The following is a 15,704-nucleotide window of genomic DNA, read 5'->3' as shown; positions in this document are numbered from 1 at the left end:
TTTGCCCCCCCCCGCTCTAAGTGCTTCAGCTCTGAAATAAATATATATTAAATATATAACAACAGTATTTATGTCAGATTCCAAAGCCAGAAGGGGCCACTGTAATAACCATCTCGTCTGACCTCCTGCATAACATAGGCCAGAGAACTTTCTCAAAATAAGTCCTAGGGCAGCGCTTTTAGACAAATATCCACGTATTGTTATGTTATTATTAAACATACTGCCTATTGTTTTGTTATGCGTGTTTGTGCAGCCCCTAGCGCAAGAGAGCCCCCACTAGCTTGTGGCGATCTCTAGGGGTCCCTGCAAGACGAGGCAGAGGATTACGTGGGCCTTCGCTGCGCTCAGCTTTCGCTGAAATCAATAGCGATTTTTCACGTTTAAAGACCACGGAATGTGGCCCATTATTTGTTAATCTTCAGAGCCGATGCTGTAATTACCCAGCCTCTGTCCTACAGGCGACATTTTCCTATCAGACTAATACGGATTAAAAGGGCTAAAATACACAAGATTAAAACAACAATTATAGTCTTAGAGGGCCTGTCGGTAACACATGATGATGTCAATTTCAGGCCTCTCAAGCTGTGGCAGTTTCAATGAGGGCATCTTTTGCCTGTGAACCACCAGAGGGGAAGCCCTGAAATGCTGCCCGAAAATCAATCCCATTGCCTGGGAGGCTACGCTAACCGTCAGGAGAACTTGCAGAGCAGGGGTGAGATCCTGGCCCCATTGAAGTTAATGGCAAAACTCCCACTGACTTCACTGGGGCCTGGGTTTCACGCAAGGCGTCCCCGACTGTCTCCCCATCCCTGGGGGTGAGTGGGGGTCCGCTGCAGCTCCTCCCTCTGGAGTCCCACAAAGATCCTTGCTCCCATCTACAGGATGGTTTACTATCCCACACCCCTTGCTCTGACTCCTTCCCCCACCCTGTCTGCCCACTTTCCCGTCCATTGGTCCCAGATGCTGGTCCCACCCACGTACCTGGCCTGGGTCCCCACCTGGCATTCCTTCGCCATGGAACACATAGTGATGCAGACAGCCGGTTGCCATGGCGAGGGGGATTGTGCCTTCTGTTCCCAGGGGAACCCCCGGCTGAGGGAGGATCCCTCAGTATGGCCTAGAGGCTCGGGATCAGGGACGTGGGTTCTAGTCCTGGTTCTGCTACTGTGCTCCTACAAAACCTTGGGTAAGTCTCTGTGCCTCGGTTTTCCCTCCCACCCGTTGTCTAGTTAGGTTGGGAGCTGTGTGAAGAGGGGGCTGTCTCTTACTCTGGGTCTGTGCTAGGCACCGGCCGGGCCCACCTTCGGGAAAGGCCATCTCTGCCCCTACGGGCCAAGTAACGCTGCTATAGGACAAACAGGCCCGAGCGGATACCCAGGGGAACCCAGAGGTGTAGAATTAGCCTGTGGATAAGGAGCTGGTGAGCCCAGTGGTCCAAGCACCTAAGCAGTGTGTACAGTTCCCTTGGATCGCAGCCCCTGGGATCGGCTCCCGGAGCTGTTCCTTCCCCTGGTGCTGAAATCCCTCCCCCTGCAGGAAGCAGGCAGCATAAGCAACTCCTCCTGGTGCTGCAGGTCTCTGTGCTCGCCCCCCACCCCCTCCGTTTGTCCTATGTCAATAAATGCCTCCCCACACACACACAATGGTGAGAGTCACTCCCACCAGAGTCTCACCATCTGTCTACATTACAAGGGCTGCAGCAGGACAGCTTCAGCTGGGGGACGGACGCGGGGTATCACCCCAGAAGGGGTTTTTCCGTCGCCGTCGTTAATCCACCTCCCCGAAAGGCGGACGGATGAGTTCTCCCACCGACCTAGCGCTGTCTACAACAGGGCTCAGATCAGCTGCCCTACGTCTCTTAGCGGGGTGAATTTTTCACACCCTGAGCAACACTGCTAGGTACACCTATGTTTTAGGGGTAGGCCAGGCCTGACGCTGTGTGGGGAGATGAGCTTGTGGGGGAGGAGCTGGGCCAAGCAGACAGGACTGGGGCCACACCCTCAACAGCCAGGGACAGTTAAGGATGAAGGGGGATGTCACATTGGTTCAAGCCTTATATGGACTCCTGCTCCCCCTGGCAGTCCATGGAGGGACGTCTTGCTGTTCTGTGTTTGGACAGCCCCTCGTATACTTGGGTCCTGCTCCATGACAAGGGTACTGCAATACACACAATAGCCACAAATATCTGGGTTTTCATTGGTGGCCCACAAGACAGAGCCCCGGCCAGGCCCGCAGGAGTCCTGGATTCTGATCCTGGCTTTTTTGTGTGAATCAAATCGCTTTTTCCATACAGTGAGCTAGATCTGGGGTCACTGGAGGTTCTGGGTCAAAGGAGGAAGGCCCAAACCCCTTCCGTCGGTAGGTGAGTGATCTCTGGGTGAGAGTCACCAGGTCCAATTCACCTCTCACCAGGGTTTCACTCCACTGACCCCCCTTTCCAATGGGCAATTCTGAGCAGAATCTGCTTCCTCCCCACCCTCAACCCAAATTCCCTTGAGGATCTGGGGCCCAATGCTGGGGGTGCACAGAGTGTCAACCTGCACCGAGCTTGGACCTTGCTGGGCCTCTCCGCTCACTCTCCAGCTGGGGAGGGATGCAGCTGGCGTGTGCTCAGATGGGCAGGAAGTAGGCCATGGATCGAGGAGGCTGGTGATAGCATTGCTTAGTAGGGCCGTGCCTTGGGACTGCAGAGAACCCTTCACTTTCTCTGGGAGTACCGGAGAAGGAGCACCTCAGTCTAGATCTGCAGCCGCCATGCTCCTCTGCAATTCCAGCTCCGGGCTCTCATGCAACTCTGCCAATGCACCTCTACCATGGCCAAATCAATGCCCCTCGCTACTGACACCTCGCTTTTCCGACCCTGTGCCTCTCCTGGGAAGGCAGTCAAAGCTCGTGCTGAATCGTGAGCGATGCAATCCAGCAGCCAGCGGGGCTACGCCGAGCCCGGCAAGACCCCCGCTTGTGGCTAGAGATGGCTCTGAACCGCAGCATCCGAACAGCCCAGCCTCTTGAAGCTCGGTTCCAGGTCACACATAAACCCAAACCTCATGCAGAAAAGGCCATCTTCACCCGGCTGATCCCCTTCCATCACGCCATGAGACGCCCCGTTGCATGACGACCTTAGCAAAGTCCTTCCTCGTCTTCCTCCCAAACTTTGCCAACCTCCCCTCCACCCCCCACACACATGCCTCTCTGAATGACTCACTGGAGCCGAGGGCTAATAATGAAATTGATTTAATATTCAGAGGTTGATCTGTAACAAGCAAAGGACATTCTCCCCTCCCTCCTCCATCTCCCCCCACCACACAGTGCAGACCAGGTAATTAAAAGCAGGCTGGGATTCAGTCCCGCTTGGTGATGGATGCATATGCTAATGAGCAGAGAGAGGAACGCCTAGCAATTTTCTCCTGTACTTTAAGTCTCTGTGTCCGCCCCCCTCCCCCCAATCCACCCCTTGCTTTGCCTAATTCCAATAAAGGCAGGAGGGGCTGAGGCGTGGTTTTAATTTGCAAGGCAAAGAGAGCGCCCCATTATTTATTTATATTAATCACCGTGACTGTCCTGACGGTGCCTTTAATCAAAGGGGAGAGGTGCCCTTCGACGCTCTGATTTGGCCTCTTTCTGTCACCCAGGGGGTGGCTGGAAAAAGTGAAAGCAGAGACAAAAAGGCGACTTATCACTTCCCCCTCCTTTGCTTTGTCCTGGATCATCCACGGTAAATACTAGGGGCAGGGCTGGGATCACCCCTTCTCTGTCCCTTGCCCCCTAAAGGTCAGTGCATGATCCGGATTCTGTTCCATTGCAATCAGGTCACCGGCATGAGTTACCAGCGACAACCACAAACTGACCACGTCAGCCACTCACCTTCTCTGCTTGCGCGGGGACCCACGCTTCAGATTCTGTTGTCCATTCCACGACTGCAGGATTTATGGAGCCCCTGGAAGCCGGCAGCTAGGGAGCCAGAGAGAGCCCCAGGGTCTGTCTCCATCCAGTAGCCTCAGTAAAGAATCCCCTTTATATTCACTACAGCCTCCTCCTGCCTTGTCTCTGCTGCAAGATAAGCCACATGGCCAAGCAGGGGGACGATGGAGGGGAGAGAGACAGCTCCAGCAGGAAGACTGAATCGGAACAAAAATCTGGCTTGTTTCAAAGCCCAGAGGCTCAGGCCCCCAGACTAGCGTGGGCTCGGCCACACTTGCCAAACAGTTCAGTTCCCAGTTAGGCACTTCAGTGAGCCAGGCGGATTTCCCGGAGCGCTCAGCATTGCTGGCAGTGGGAGCTGCTGGGTATTGGTCACTGTTGAAATTCAGGCCCCTTTTTGACCTACCTCCCGGCCACACGGTAAAGGACCCATTGGGATGGACTTAGGCTGGTTTGACGTTGGATCTGGGTCCTGTCCACTGCCATGTCAGGGTTGTGCCAACCCGGCAGAGCTCGCCAACGGATGTGTCCCTCTCTCGCTTGTATTTTATGGGTCTCTCTATTTCTGCCCAAGGCCCATAGAATGGGGCTCCACAACTGTCATCTCTGGGGAAGTTTCTGGTTCAGGGGGCGGGGGGGGGCAGTTCATACACCATGGCGATGGGTGCAGTGGGGAACGAACTCTGAACCTGAGGAGGTGAAGGGAGCTTGGACTGCAAAGTAGTTTAAAGTCAAGGTTGCGGTCTTCCTCTGGAGCAGTGCCACTGTGGCCACCGAAAACGACCTCAGGAGGTGTGAGGCACGGTTAGAGAGTGCCTCGGCAGCTGGGTATCGCCAGCGACCCGTTGACGTCAGCGGGGCTGCCTGACACCAGCGGGAGAGCTGGCCCAAGACCGGCAGCAAGAGGAGTCGAAGCATTGGGCCGGGGGTTTCTAGACCAGAACGCAAGGAACGGGGCTGGTGGCGCAGCCTAAGGATGCTGGGGGGAAGGGGAGTGACGTTCGTGCCGCGTGAAGGGTAATTTTCCTAAGAGAGAGGCAGCTCGTGGTGTCTCCTTAATGAAGGGGCGGGCAGCCTGTCAGGGAATTAACCTAACAGATGGGGGCCGAGTGGGTATAAAGGGGGGTTGGCCCCCCATGGACTGTCAGGGAGTGAGACGGGACAAGATCGGGGAATGAGACAGGAGAAAGAGCCAGGCTGAGCAAGAGAAAGCGAAGAGCAAAGCTGAAGAGAGGGAAGGAAGAGGCCAAAAGCAGGAGAAGCAGAGAGGGCTGGGGAAAAGGAAGGAGAGAAGGTGGAAGAGAGAGAGAGAAGGGAAGAGCTGAAGAAAGGAGAACAGGATGGAGGCGGGAGAGGAAGAAGTCTAGAGGAGAGGGCAGGGAGCCGGCCTCATGGAAGGGGGGCCGGAGAGATCCCACCCGTCTGGGAAGGAGGAGCGGAGGGCAGGCCAGAGGGTCTGTGTGCCCAGCCGTGGGGAAGGCTCCCAGGGTAAGTGACCCTGATAATGACCATGGAGGGGTTGCGTGGCTGGGAATCGGGTTCCATATGGCACGGAGGAGGTAGAGTTCTGGCCTCAGGTCCCCCAAGCCACTGGGAGGAAACACCTCCGCCTTTGGGCAGCAGCAGGGGCCAGGTCTGATCCCACCCCCACCCCACAGCAAGGGGGTCCAGGGCAGGTGCGCCCCAGAGCCAACTTCCCCCTGCCGTTGAGACTCAGCCCCGCTGGGGGGGGAGAGGGCAGCTCCGTCTCCAAGACTCCTAGAGCGTCCCCAAGGGGCCAGGCAGCGCCCAGTGTGTGTGACGGGGACGCCTGTCCACTAGGCCCAGCAAACTCACGCCACGGAGGCCCCCGGCTGGTAAAGATTTCCAGTGACAGACGAGCTGAGCTGGGATTCAGCCAGCAGCTTCTTCCCAAACCTGTTCAAAAAGAGCCATGAATCCATCTTCTTCCAGCGCCAGACAGCTCGGGCGGCGATTCAGGGAACGGCTCTGGCTGGTTCTTTTAGCGGCACAGTTTTGCTCCTCCCCGCTTAGCCCGATCCCCCCGGTCCTGCCTTGTGGAGAGGAACGAGGGTCTAGTAGTTAAGGCTAAAGAGAGGAGATGAAGGTGCAGCGGACGGCAGGCTGAGAGGGGAGCGGATTGCTCTCTGGCAATACAAGGGCTCTCTCGCGCTCTGCGTCCGTGCAGCACCTAGCACCAGCGGGTTCTGCTCTCAGTTGGACCCGTCGGCGCCCCGGTTCTCCTGGGGCGTGGCTGCTAAATGCAGGCTCCGGTGGCATTCTCTCTAGGCGCCAGGCCGGTGTGTGCTGGCTGTGGGGGGAAGATCAGAGGCCCCTTCCTGCTCCGCGTGGCGCCCGACACAGAGTGGCACATGGGCTGTCTCCGCTGCAGCTGCTGCCAGCTCAGCCTGGCTCACAGCCCCACCTGCTTCCTGCGCGACGGCAGCGTTTACTGCAGAGCCGACTATCTCAGGTAAGGCCCCGCCTCGTGGGGGGGGGGGGCTGACCCTTGGGCCTCCTGCTCCAGCCAGCTCATTTTAACCTCTGTGGAGCAGCCACTAGGGGGCGACAAAGCCCCAGGTCAACCCACAGAACAGGTGCATGATGGGTAGCGGCTGGCTGAGCTGCCCCAGGACCATGTCTCCACTGGGGCCATCCCCATGGTGCCCCCTGTTGGTGGTTCCCACGCTGCGGCACTGAGCTGTCATGGCAGGCGGGCGTCTTCCATCGATTGCCGGTTCTCAGCTGCCCAAACTCGTTGTGCCTGGGCCAGTGCGTTCCCACGCTGGTTTGAAACAGGGGGGAAAAAAAAAAAAAAAAAACACCTTGCGCGGATGCTGCCAGATGGTCAGAGGCTGGGCGACCGACGGCCTGGGGCTCCCCTCGAAGCCAGCCTAGGGGAGGCCCGTGGGATGTGGGCAGGACCCGGAAAGGGCTGGTGTAAATCCCCCTGGCTCTACAGATGTCATGGGAACGAGGCTAAGCAGCTGGCCTCTTGCCCCTTGCCCAGGTGGAGTTGCTGCATTGGGCTCCCTCGCCACCCCCATGCTCATCTGTGCCAGGCTTACGGAGGTGAACTCCCTCCCACTATGCACCCCATGCCCATCTGTCTGAGCATCTCCTTTCTCTGCCCTCCTCTCCCCTGCAGGCTCTTCTCCACGAGATGTGCCCGCTGCCAGGAGACCTTGCTGCCCTCTGACCTGGTGTTGCGGGCACGAGGGGCTGTATACCACCAGGCCTGCTTCTGCTGCTCCCTCTGCCAACGCCGGCTGCTGCCCGGCGAGCAGTTCGCTCTGCGGCCGGACGGCTTGTACTGCCCCATGCACCAGTGGCCAGGGCGGGAAGGGGCAGGGGCGGAGATCCCGGTATCAGCATGGACCAAGTGGCACCGGTCAGGTAAGCTGTGGGCCGGGTTGCTTGCACAGAAGGGGGCTCCCCGTGGGTAGCACTAGAAGAGGTCTTGGTATAGTCCCATGCTGAGCTACCCAGGCATAGCCAGGCAAACCCAGTTAAGAGCAAGGCGGTGGGTTTGCCTCACCGTACATACTCCCACGGGGCAAGCTCCGTCTGCGCACGCTGCAGGGGGAGACCATGCAGCCGGGAGGGTATTTCACAGAGGAGCCGGCCAACAGCTTCCCGTCTCTGCTATCCGGATTTGAACTAGGCCCCTCCACTCCCAGTCCTCCAACCCACGCTGAATTCCAGTGCACCAACGCTCCCCACTGCCCATCCTGCTGGGGTCTAAAACTCCTGTCTCTTTCCCTGCCCCCAGTGATGGGCTCGAGCATCCCCGTGGCCCAGGGTGGCTCCGGGAAGCTGACCCGCGTCCGCACTGTCCTGAACGAGCGGCAGCTCCAGGCCCTGAGCTCCTGCTATGCGGCCAACCCTCGCCCCGACGCCGGGCTGAAGGAGCAGCTGGTGGAGCTGACCGGCCTCAGCCCCCGCGTCATCCGTGTCTGGTTCCAGAACAAGCGCTGCAAGGACAAGAAGCGGAACCTCGTGAGCCAGCTGCAGCCGCCGCCCCTGGTAAGAAGGACGTGCAGTCCGTCCTGTGACTGCCCGGGAGACCGGAGAACAGAGAGAGCCACAGGGTCTGTCTGTGTCCAGGAGCCTTGAGAGAAAATCCCCTTTATAGACACTGCAGCCCCAGTCCGGTTTCTTCTCTGCCACAGGGACGCTGCAGGAGAAGCACCGTGCCATCCCCATCAGGAATGCAGCAGCATCTGGTTCACTATTGAGTGTGAAACCGTCACTACTTACACTAGTGAAATGAGCCTTGCAGGATGGCTTCTCCATTCAAGGTCCCTTTGGGGGGTCACAGCCAGGCGTGGCGGGGTTTGGAGTGGAAATCCTGTAAGAGAATGTGTAAATTGGGGGGGGGGACCCCAGGGAATCTAGGTTTGCAAACCTCACAGGCTATTGTGTGGGTTCCAGGTTGTGAAACTTTTTACCTGGGATTTATGCCAAGGGAAGGAAGATTCAAAGGAAAACTCCTGCAACGTTTGAGCTGTGCTCCGTGTAGTAACCCTCCACCTTTATATAGTGCTTTTTATCCCTAGAGCATAGAGCACTTCTCACAGGTGGGAGACCCCATTTTACAGGGGAAACTGAGGCACAGAGCAGGGTAGTGAACTTGCCTAGTGGCACAGCCAAGAATAGAACCCAGGAGTCCTGGCTTCCAGGCCAGTTCTCCCGTCCACAGGCTATTCTGCCGCCCAGCCTGACCCTGTCCGACCCAGCCCAATCGGAACTGGTGCTCGTATTAAAGCCCCATCCAAGCTTGAATCGATTTGTCCTCCGTGCGATGCCCCCGTGGCGATGAGCTTGGTCTCACGCCACCCTCGGCCAGTGAGAGCCAAGCGCTGAGGCGCTTTTGTGGAGACATGCCCGCGGGGCACCGGGCTGAGCCCCACCAACTCGTTTCAGGGATGGTAACATCACCTGGCCTTCCTTTCTCTGGTCTCGCCGCAGAGCCTGCAGGGCGCCGTGGGGACCCGGATGGTGGCCGCCAGCCCGCAGCCCCAGGACGAGGCGTATGCATGGAGTCCGGTGGAGGTTCAGAGGGGCAGGCCCTCCTGGCAGCTGGTGAGCGGCACCGAGGAGGCAGGTTTCTCCCAGCTGTTGCGGCTGACGGACCCGGAGCAGCTCGGCTGGGTGGACTCCGTTCTCCGCTAGATTCCTGAGCCAAAAGCCCGGGGGGGTCAATGGAAGGGGGGGGGGGGGTCCAGTCCAGTGACTTCCGTGAGCTTTGGGTAGGCCCCGTCTATACCGTGTGGCTTGAGGGGTAATTCACAGACCCCCACCCCCCGGCTCGCCACATCCACTGGTCACGTGAGTTATAGAGACATGCCCCCTCCCCCGCCTTCTGCGTGCTGCAGGCCCGGTTGGGTCCAACTCCACAGACCTTGTGGGATTGCACCTGAACTTGCTCCCTCCCCGGCCAATGCCTGTGGCTTCCCCAGCATGCTGCCTTGGGACAGCCTCCCCATGCCCGCCTCTGCTCCCTCCCCCTCTTTCCAGAGGGGAGGCCAGACCCCCCCAGCAGAGCCCACCAGAGGCAGTGACACTTCGCTGCAGTCCAGGGAGATCCTGTGCATTTACACCAGCTGAGGATCCGGCCTGAATGAACGGGAATGTTTAGCTCTGGGTCCCGCCGGGGTCTGGAGCAGGGGGCCAACTCACAGCACTTCCTCCTGGCCTGGGATGGCCCAGCAGGCACCTACCTGCTCCGGTTCTTTGCAGTCATTGGCTCTGGGTACGTCTGCACGGCAAGCGCAAACCCACCGCAGCGAGTCTCAGGATCCCGTTACGGGGCCGGGGCCTGGACTCTGTCCCCAGGTTTTGCAGCTCCAGCCCCAGCCCCAACACCTACACGGGTGCCATAGCCCCCTGGGCTGCAGCCCTAGGCTCCGAGACGTGCTGCCATGGGGCTCGGCTTGCTGTCTAGACATCCCCTCTGAGACCACGATCCTGCAAGAAGATTCCCATTTGGAGGACCTTGTTTAGTTAATTTCCCAGCGACAGACCCTTTGTCCCCACAGCCTCAGTCCTCCCTCCCAGGCTCTTTTTCAGCCCTTCCCTGGGTAACTTGGGGTGCTCCCTGCCCTGTAGAAAGCAACAACTCCCAGGGCTGGATCCCTTCTCCAGCATCTTTCTGTCTCTCCCCCATTTCTCAGCCTCTCCCTTATTTATCTCAGAGGCCTGATGGGGTCACATGACCCCTTTTCCACACCTGGGCAGGCCAGTTATCTGTGTCACAGGTGAGGCCGATGCCCCTGTGTCTCTCCTTAAAGGGCCAGCTCCCTGGTCTCTCTGCCCCTCTGCTCCACCAGAGCAATGAACCTCTCTGGCTGTTTTACGTGCATCTCAAGAGGAGGGTAGGATGAAGGACCCTGTAGGAAACCTAGCTGGACCGTCTGTACTCAGGCTTTGGGAGACTTTGAGCAAAGTGGGGGATTCACAGGGGGGCAGTTTGCAGGGTCAACGCAGATATTTGGGGGCAATGGGGGTGTGGTTGTCTGGGGGGTTGCAGGGGGTGGGGGGGGGGGTGAGGTAAGGCGGGGAAACATCGAACCAACTACCCCTCAAAGAAAACTTAAAGGCAGGCCTGATGGCACGGCCTACACCCACACCCTGCTGCGTGAGCGGCCGGCCTGGTTAGCTTCTGTGACGGGAGTGCTTGGCCTCTGGCTAGGTGTAAACAGAACAGGTGACACGGGCAGCGCTCAGGACCACGCACCGTTGTTCCGGGGTCGGTAGCACCAATAAAACGTCTTGTGTCCTGCGAATGGGCTCCCTCTGTGTCGCTCATTACGTCAGCCTTTGTGAGTGAACGCACCCCCTCTACCTCCAAGGCCCTGTTAGTGACACGGACGGTAATAACCTCCTCCTCTAGCGCGTAATCCTCTGGCAATCCTCTCAACGCCAGACTCACGAGAAAGATAACCCTCCCAAGCCCGGGCTCCCTCTTGCCAGCGCAGGCATTAATGATGCTGGAGGCCAAGCGTAATCCCACCCAGGGTCCACTAGGTGTCAACCCACTCAGTCGGATGGCAAATGTAGCCGGGCTGCGGATTTGGGGCCAGGGCAATTTGCTTGGAAAGCTGGTTTGGGAGAGTTTATTAATTCAGGAAAGGAAGCGGAGCCTGGCTTGGGTCCCGCAGGAGCTGCAGAATAGACTCATCACCGAGTGAGGGAGGGCAGGGAGGAGGAAAAAAGGCAGCGCTCGGCTTTTCACCCCATCGGAAAAGCCTCTTTAGACGACCAGCTCTGTGGAGCAGGGACTGTCTTTGTGGTATGCGTACAGCACCTAGCACAATGCTGTTCTATCTGGGTTCTTATACCGCACCCATCCCTGGACGATCAGAGCATTAAGCACTTCTGTCGTGTGTGGTTTGTTCGTTCTCTCGTCCCCTAGCACAATGAAGCCCTGATCCTTGACTGGGGCTGCGAGACACTACAGAGATAATAATTAATCAGTAATAATGGAAGGGGGTGTTCAAAGGAGCCTCAGAGAGATGTATCTCAATGGGATTTGCTTGTCTAACTCCCTTAAGACCTTTTGGAAAGCCCAGCCCTATATTATTATTACAGTCCCCACCACCGCTGGTACTGTGGTGCAGCAGCTGCCCTCCTCCCCAGAGGCAGCTGCATTTCTGCAGCCCGGTGATGCCTACGCAGACGTAGCGCTATGGAATGAGCCGTTTGATTCTAGACACCAGTTGTTATCCCATCGCCGCATTGGGTTCAGCTTTATGTGCCGCTGAGTTCCCAGCTCGGGGGTGAGGTACCAAGAGTCAGTAACTCGCTTCGGCATCTGTCATGTAGCAACAACCTCAGGGCCCATCTTTACAAGCGCAGCCTCGAAAAGGAAGAATCTATCTTTGCCACTAGGGGGCAGCACGACTCCAACAAAGACCCCCCAAATAAGCTCTACTGGAAAGGAAACTTTCTGACATGCAAAAAGATGAGGCCGTTAGTGCACCCAAGCTGCAATGACCTGTAGTCTCCCCCCTTGCTGGGAATGGTGGCGGGAAGGGGTATCCCCAGACCCTGCTTCCTGGGATGCGGTTTAATCTGGGCACTGATCGATGGAGGAAGGAGTTAAAATGGAACGAGACTGGGGGGACGGAAGTGTCATTAATCCTGGTGCCTGTCACTGCAGGTCTCTTATGGGGTGACAAAATGTTGCATCAGTTCTGTAGAGATGGGATGCAGCCAGGGTACGAGAATGCGGCCTGTCATCAATCTATCCATCCATCCCTCCATCCACCCCGCACCCGTCCTGGTGTTAGCTAAGAGAAGAAATACTGTAGACATGAAAAGAATTCAGTTCCCAAGCAGCAGGCCCATAGCCTGCCAAACCACAGTGTGTGTGTGTGTGTGTGTGTGGTGTAGGGATGTGTGCGTCCAGCATGTGCGTGCCATGGCCATGTGTGGTGTACGTTTGTAGTAGGTATGCCTGTCTGGGATACGTGCGGTGAGTGCGAGGCATATGTGTAGCATGTATGTGTGTTTGCTTGGGTCATGTGTGTAGCTAACAAGGGCTGGAGAATTTGCTGTGAAATCGCACGGGTGCTCCTTGCCCTGCGGCAGTGCCCTGCATTTCCAGGCCGGATCGATCTGTTCTGTGCCCCTGACCCGCCTTGCCCTGGAGCCGCCAGATCTTCCTTGACCCCGGGCTGCCAGTTGGGACAGCGCTTCTCTCCTCCGCTGCTGCTTCCCCCACCAGCAGGAAGGATGGGGGCCCCAGAAACATCCCAACCGAGCACCTGCTCCTCCTTGTCCAGGCTCCCCTGCCTGGCAAGTCCTCAGGACCCCAGCTGAGCGGACAGAGGAGCGCCTCCAAGCTCAGGGGAAGGGGAGGGCGGGGAGTCCTTTCGCAGATCCAGACGCTCCAGCCCCCCGCCAGGATTTCCTCTCCAGGAGCAGGCTGTGATTAGCAGGTTGCTGAAACTTTCCTGCGGCACCAGAACAGCATGTTAAAGAGCCCGGGGCCCTGGGAGGTGTATGGCTTAGCGTCCACCCTGGAATAACAAGGACGAGCGGCAGAGATCACAGCGCCAGTGAGGCTAAAGGAAACCAATTCACATGCTTCCCCCCAGCAGGCCTGACTGCAAACTGCTCACCCCTCCCGGGCAGCCCAGCCTTCAGGGGGGACTCAGCCATCCAGGCTGTAAAATGGGGCTAATAAATCTGACCTATTTAGGCTATGAGCTCTCCCACAATGGAGGCCCTGATCTCAGCCAGGGCCTCTCAGTGCCACTGTAACACAAGGAAAAACTCAGGGGGGGGGGGCTGATTCGGGGAGCTCTGGTGCAGCGGCTCAGCCCGCTAGCCAGCTGGCCTAGTGGTCAGGCAGTGGTGTCACAGGTCTTTCCAGTCTGCCTGTCCTGGAGGGGCCTTGGCAGGCTGTAGATAGCAGGCCTCCGTCTCTCCTTTGTGTCCCCTCTTTGGGGTTTTGGGCACAACAGAGGGGAGTGAGAGCAGGGGAGACGGCCCTAGGCTTCCCTCTTCACCAGTCCCAACCCAGGGCCCTTAAGGGGTGTCGCAATGGCCGGACCACTCATTGGTCCACCCCAAATTACGCTCCCTGCCGGGTCACGGCCTACCGGGCTCTGGCAGGGGTGTGGTCACAGTCTCAGTATCTGCTTCAGCTGCTGGGACAACAGTCCCTTTCTTCCGGGCCTCTGGGGGGGCTCTTGGCTCCAAAGAGATCCCTGGATCCCTGCTCCCGGAGCGGCCTAGGCAAGAGGGCAGTCACTCTGCTCCTGGCTCCCGTGCACCCTGTCACTGGGCTAGAAGTGCCCTTTTAAACTGTCCCTCTGCCCACCCCATGCCCTGCAGCTGCTGAGGGGCAGGGCCTCCCTGGCCCAGTGCAACTCCAGGCTGTGTCCTGGGTCCGGACACCCCTTCCCCCAGGGGATGGGGAAATGGCCTTGGGGTGCACAGGCAGCAGGGCTGGAAGGAGGGAACTCAAAGGCCCAAGGCAATGCACACACGGTTCCCTAGCAGGAAAGAGGGGAACACTGCTCCGATTCCAAGCTGTTGAAAAATCCATTGCGGGTCCCAGGGGAGCCAGGGAGTCCGGGCTGTGGCCCAGCGTGGCTCATATATCAAGTGAGATGGCCCGGCAGCCCCTGCGCGTAGCCCAGGCCTGCAACCCGGCTGCTTCACTGGGCCGTGGCCAGATGGAGCTCAGCATGTGTGGGGGCGGCTCCAGGTGCTGCCGGCAACTGCTGCCCCGGGAGCCTTGCTCCCGGGGGGGGTCACTGGGCAATGGGACAGAACAACGAGCGAGAACCTGGTTCTGCGCTCGCTACGCTCAGGGTCGGTCCATTGACTTCAGGAGTTGCACCAGCGTCAGTGAGAGAAGAATCAGGCCCTCAGGATCTGGCCCATAGAGCAATAGCACCAGACACATGCTGGCTGGGCAGGGCTGGGTTTAACTTCGGCCACACATGGAATCATAGAATATTGGGGTTGGAAGGGACCTCAGGAGGTATCTAGTCCCACCCTCTGCTCAGAGCAGGACCAATTCCCAACTAAATCATCCCACGTCTCTTCCCTGCCATGCTACCGAAGTACGTAGCCCTGAACTGAAACGGGGAGCCGGGTCTGCCTGGCTGGGTGTGCACACAAACGGGTGTGCGGGAGTTTTTCGACACCAGTATACGGGGGGGGGGGGGGGGGGGGGGCTGATTCTTGACCTACTGTAAAACATACAGCCGCACATGTGCATAGACAAGCACACACATATGTGGATCCTACAAGGACCAAATGCACACGCAGTGCTTACACAGATAGACGGAGGTATGAGCATTTGCTGTATGAACACACACACATACACAATACAAACTGCAGAGAGAGCAGTTCAAGCAAACACACTCCACCCCCAGGGATACAAGGTGGGGATGTGAGTTCTGGAGGGGTTGTCTTTGGGTTTCCAATATTTAGGTTTCTGGTTTTTTGATAGGTGTTTTCTGGGGAAAAGTTGGGGGCAGGGGCGGGGGGCAAGGGAGGAATCAAACAGGCTTGGGGCATCTCAGGGTATTTTGATTCCTGGCTGGTGGCGGAAAGGGCCCCGGAAAATGCCATGCTTTCTGGGTATGTTTGCAGAGCCTTAAAGCACGCGTGGCAATCCAAAGGCAGGCACTTCCCAGCACAACCTGCACCCATGTATGGACACACACACAGACACACTTCAACGTCGCTCCCAGCCCATTGCTCCGGGCGTGCGTGGGCACATCTGTGTAGTGGGGCGTCAGAATATTTTTGTGTGGCTCTGTGAAGTGTGTATTTGCAGGTGGCTCCGTGCGTGTGTATCTGTGTACACGTCTGGATGTGCGACTCTGCTGTGGTGGGTCGTGTGTGTTTGTGTGCGTGTGTGGAGTCCCGCAGGGGTGCATGTACACACAGGTCTGTATGCATTTCTGCAGGTGCGTGTGTGTGTGTTTGTGGCTCTCTCTGTGTGTCGCGGCATGTAAAATATAGATCTGGGTGTGCCTCAGTGTGTATGGCTGGGCTTGTGTGGCTGTGTATTAGCCTGTGTCGTGTGTGTGCTGTGTGTGTCTGGATGGATCCTTTGTGTGTTTATGTGTGTCTTGGGGAGTCCATGAGTGCCTGTATCTGTATGTCTAGGTGTATGTCTGTATGTCAGTGTGTATGTCTGTGTGTGCATGTGTCTTGGTGTGTACACTGTCTGTCTGTGTGTCCCACTGTGTACATCTGAGTGTCTGTACATTTTGTGTCTCAGTGTGTTTGCGTGTGTGTGTGTTGGCACT

General features: G+C 57.7%; 1 protein-coding gene across 1 annotated transcript; it reads left to right on the top strand.

Moving 5' to 3' along the window:
- Window positions 1-5,312: 5,312 nt before the first annotated feature.
- On the top strand, window positions 5,313-9,096 carry LOC117869076 (insulin gene enhancer protein ISL-2B-like). The gene is made up of 5 exons (XM_034755577.1): window positions 5,313-5,409; window positions 6,211-6,394; window positions 7,070-7,317; window positions 7,694-7,947; window positions 8,893-9,096. The coding sequence occupies exons 1-5, from the start codon at window positions 5,313-5,315 to the stop codon at window positions 9,094-9,096; spliced, it is 987 nt and encodes a 328-aa protein (XP_034611468.1).
- The last annotated feature ends 6,608 nt before the right edge of the window (window positions 9,097-15,704 follow it).

This window comes from Trachemys scripta, chromosome 22 (genome assembly GCF_013100865.1).
Source record: "Trachemys scripta elegans isolate TJP31775 chromosome 22, CAS_Tse_1.0, whole genome shotgun sequence".
Classification (NCBI taxonomy): domain Eukaryota; kingdom Metazoa; phylum Chordata; order Testudines; family Emydidae; genus Trachemys; species Trachemys scripta.
This window is presented reverse-complemented; position numbering and strand designations above follow the sequence as displayed.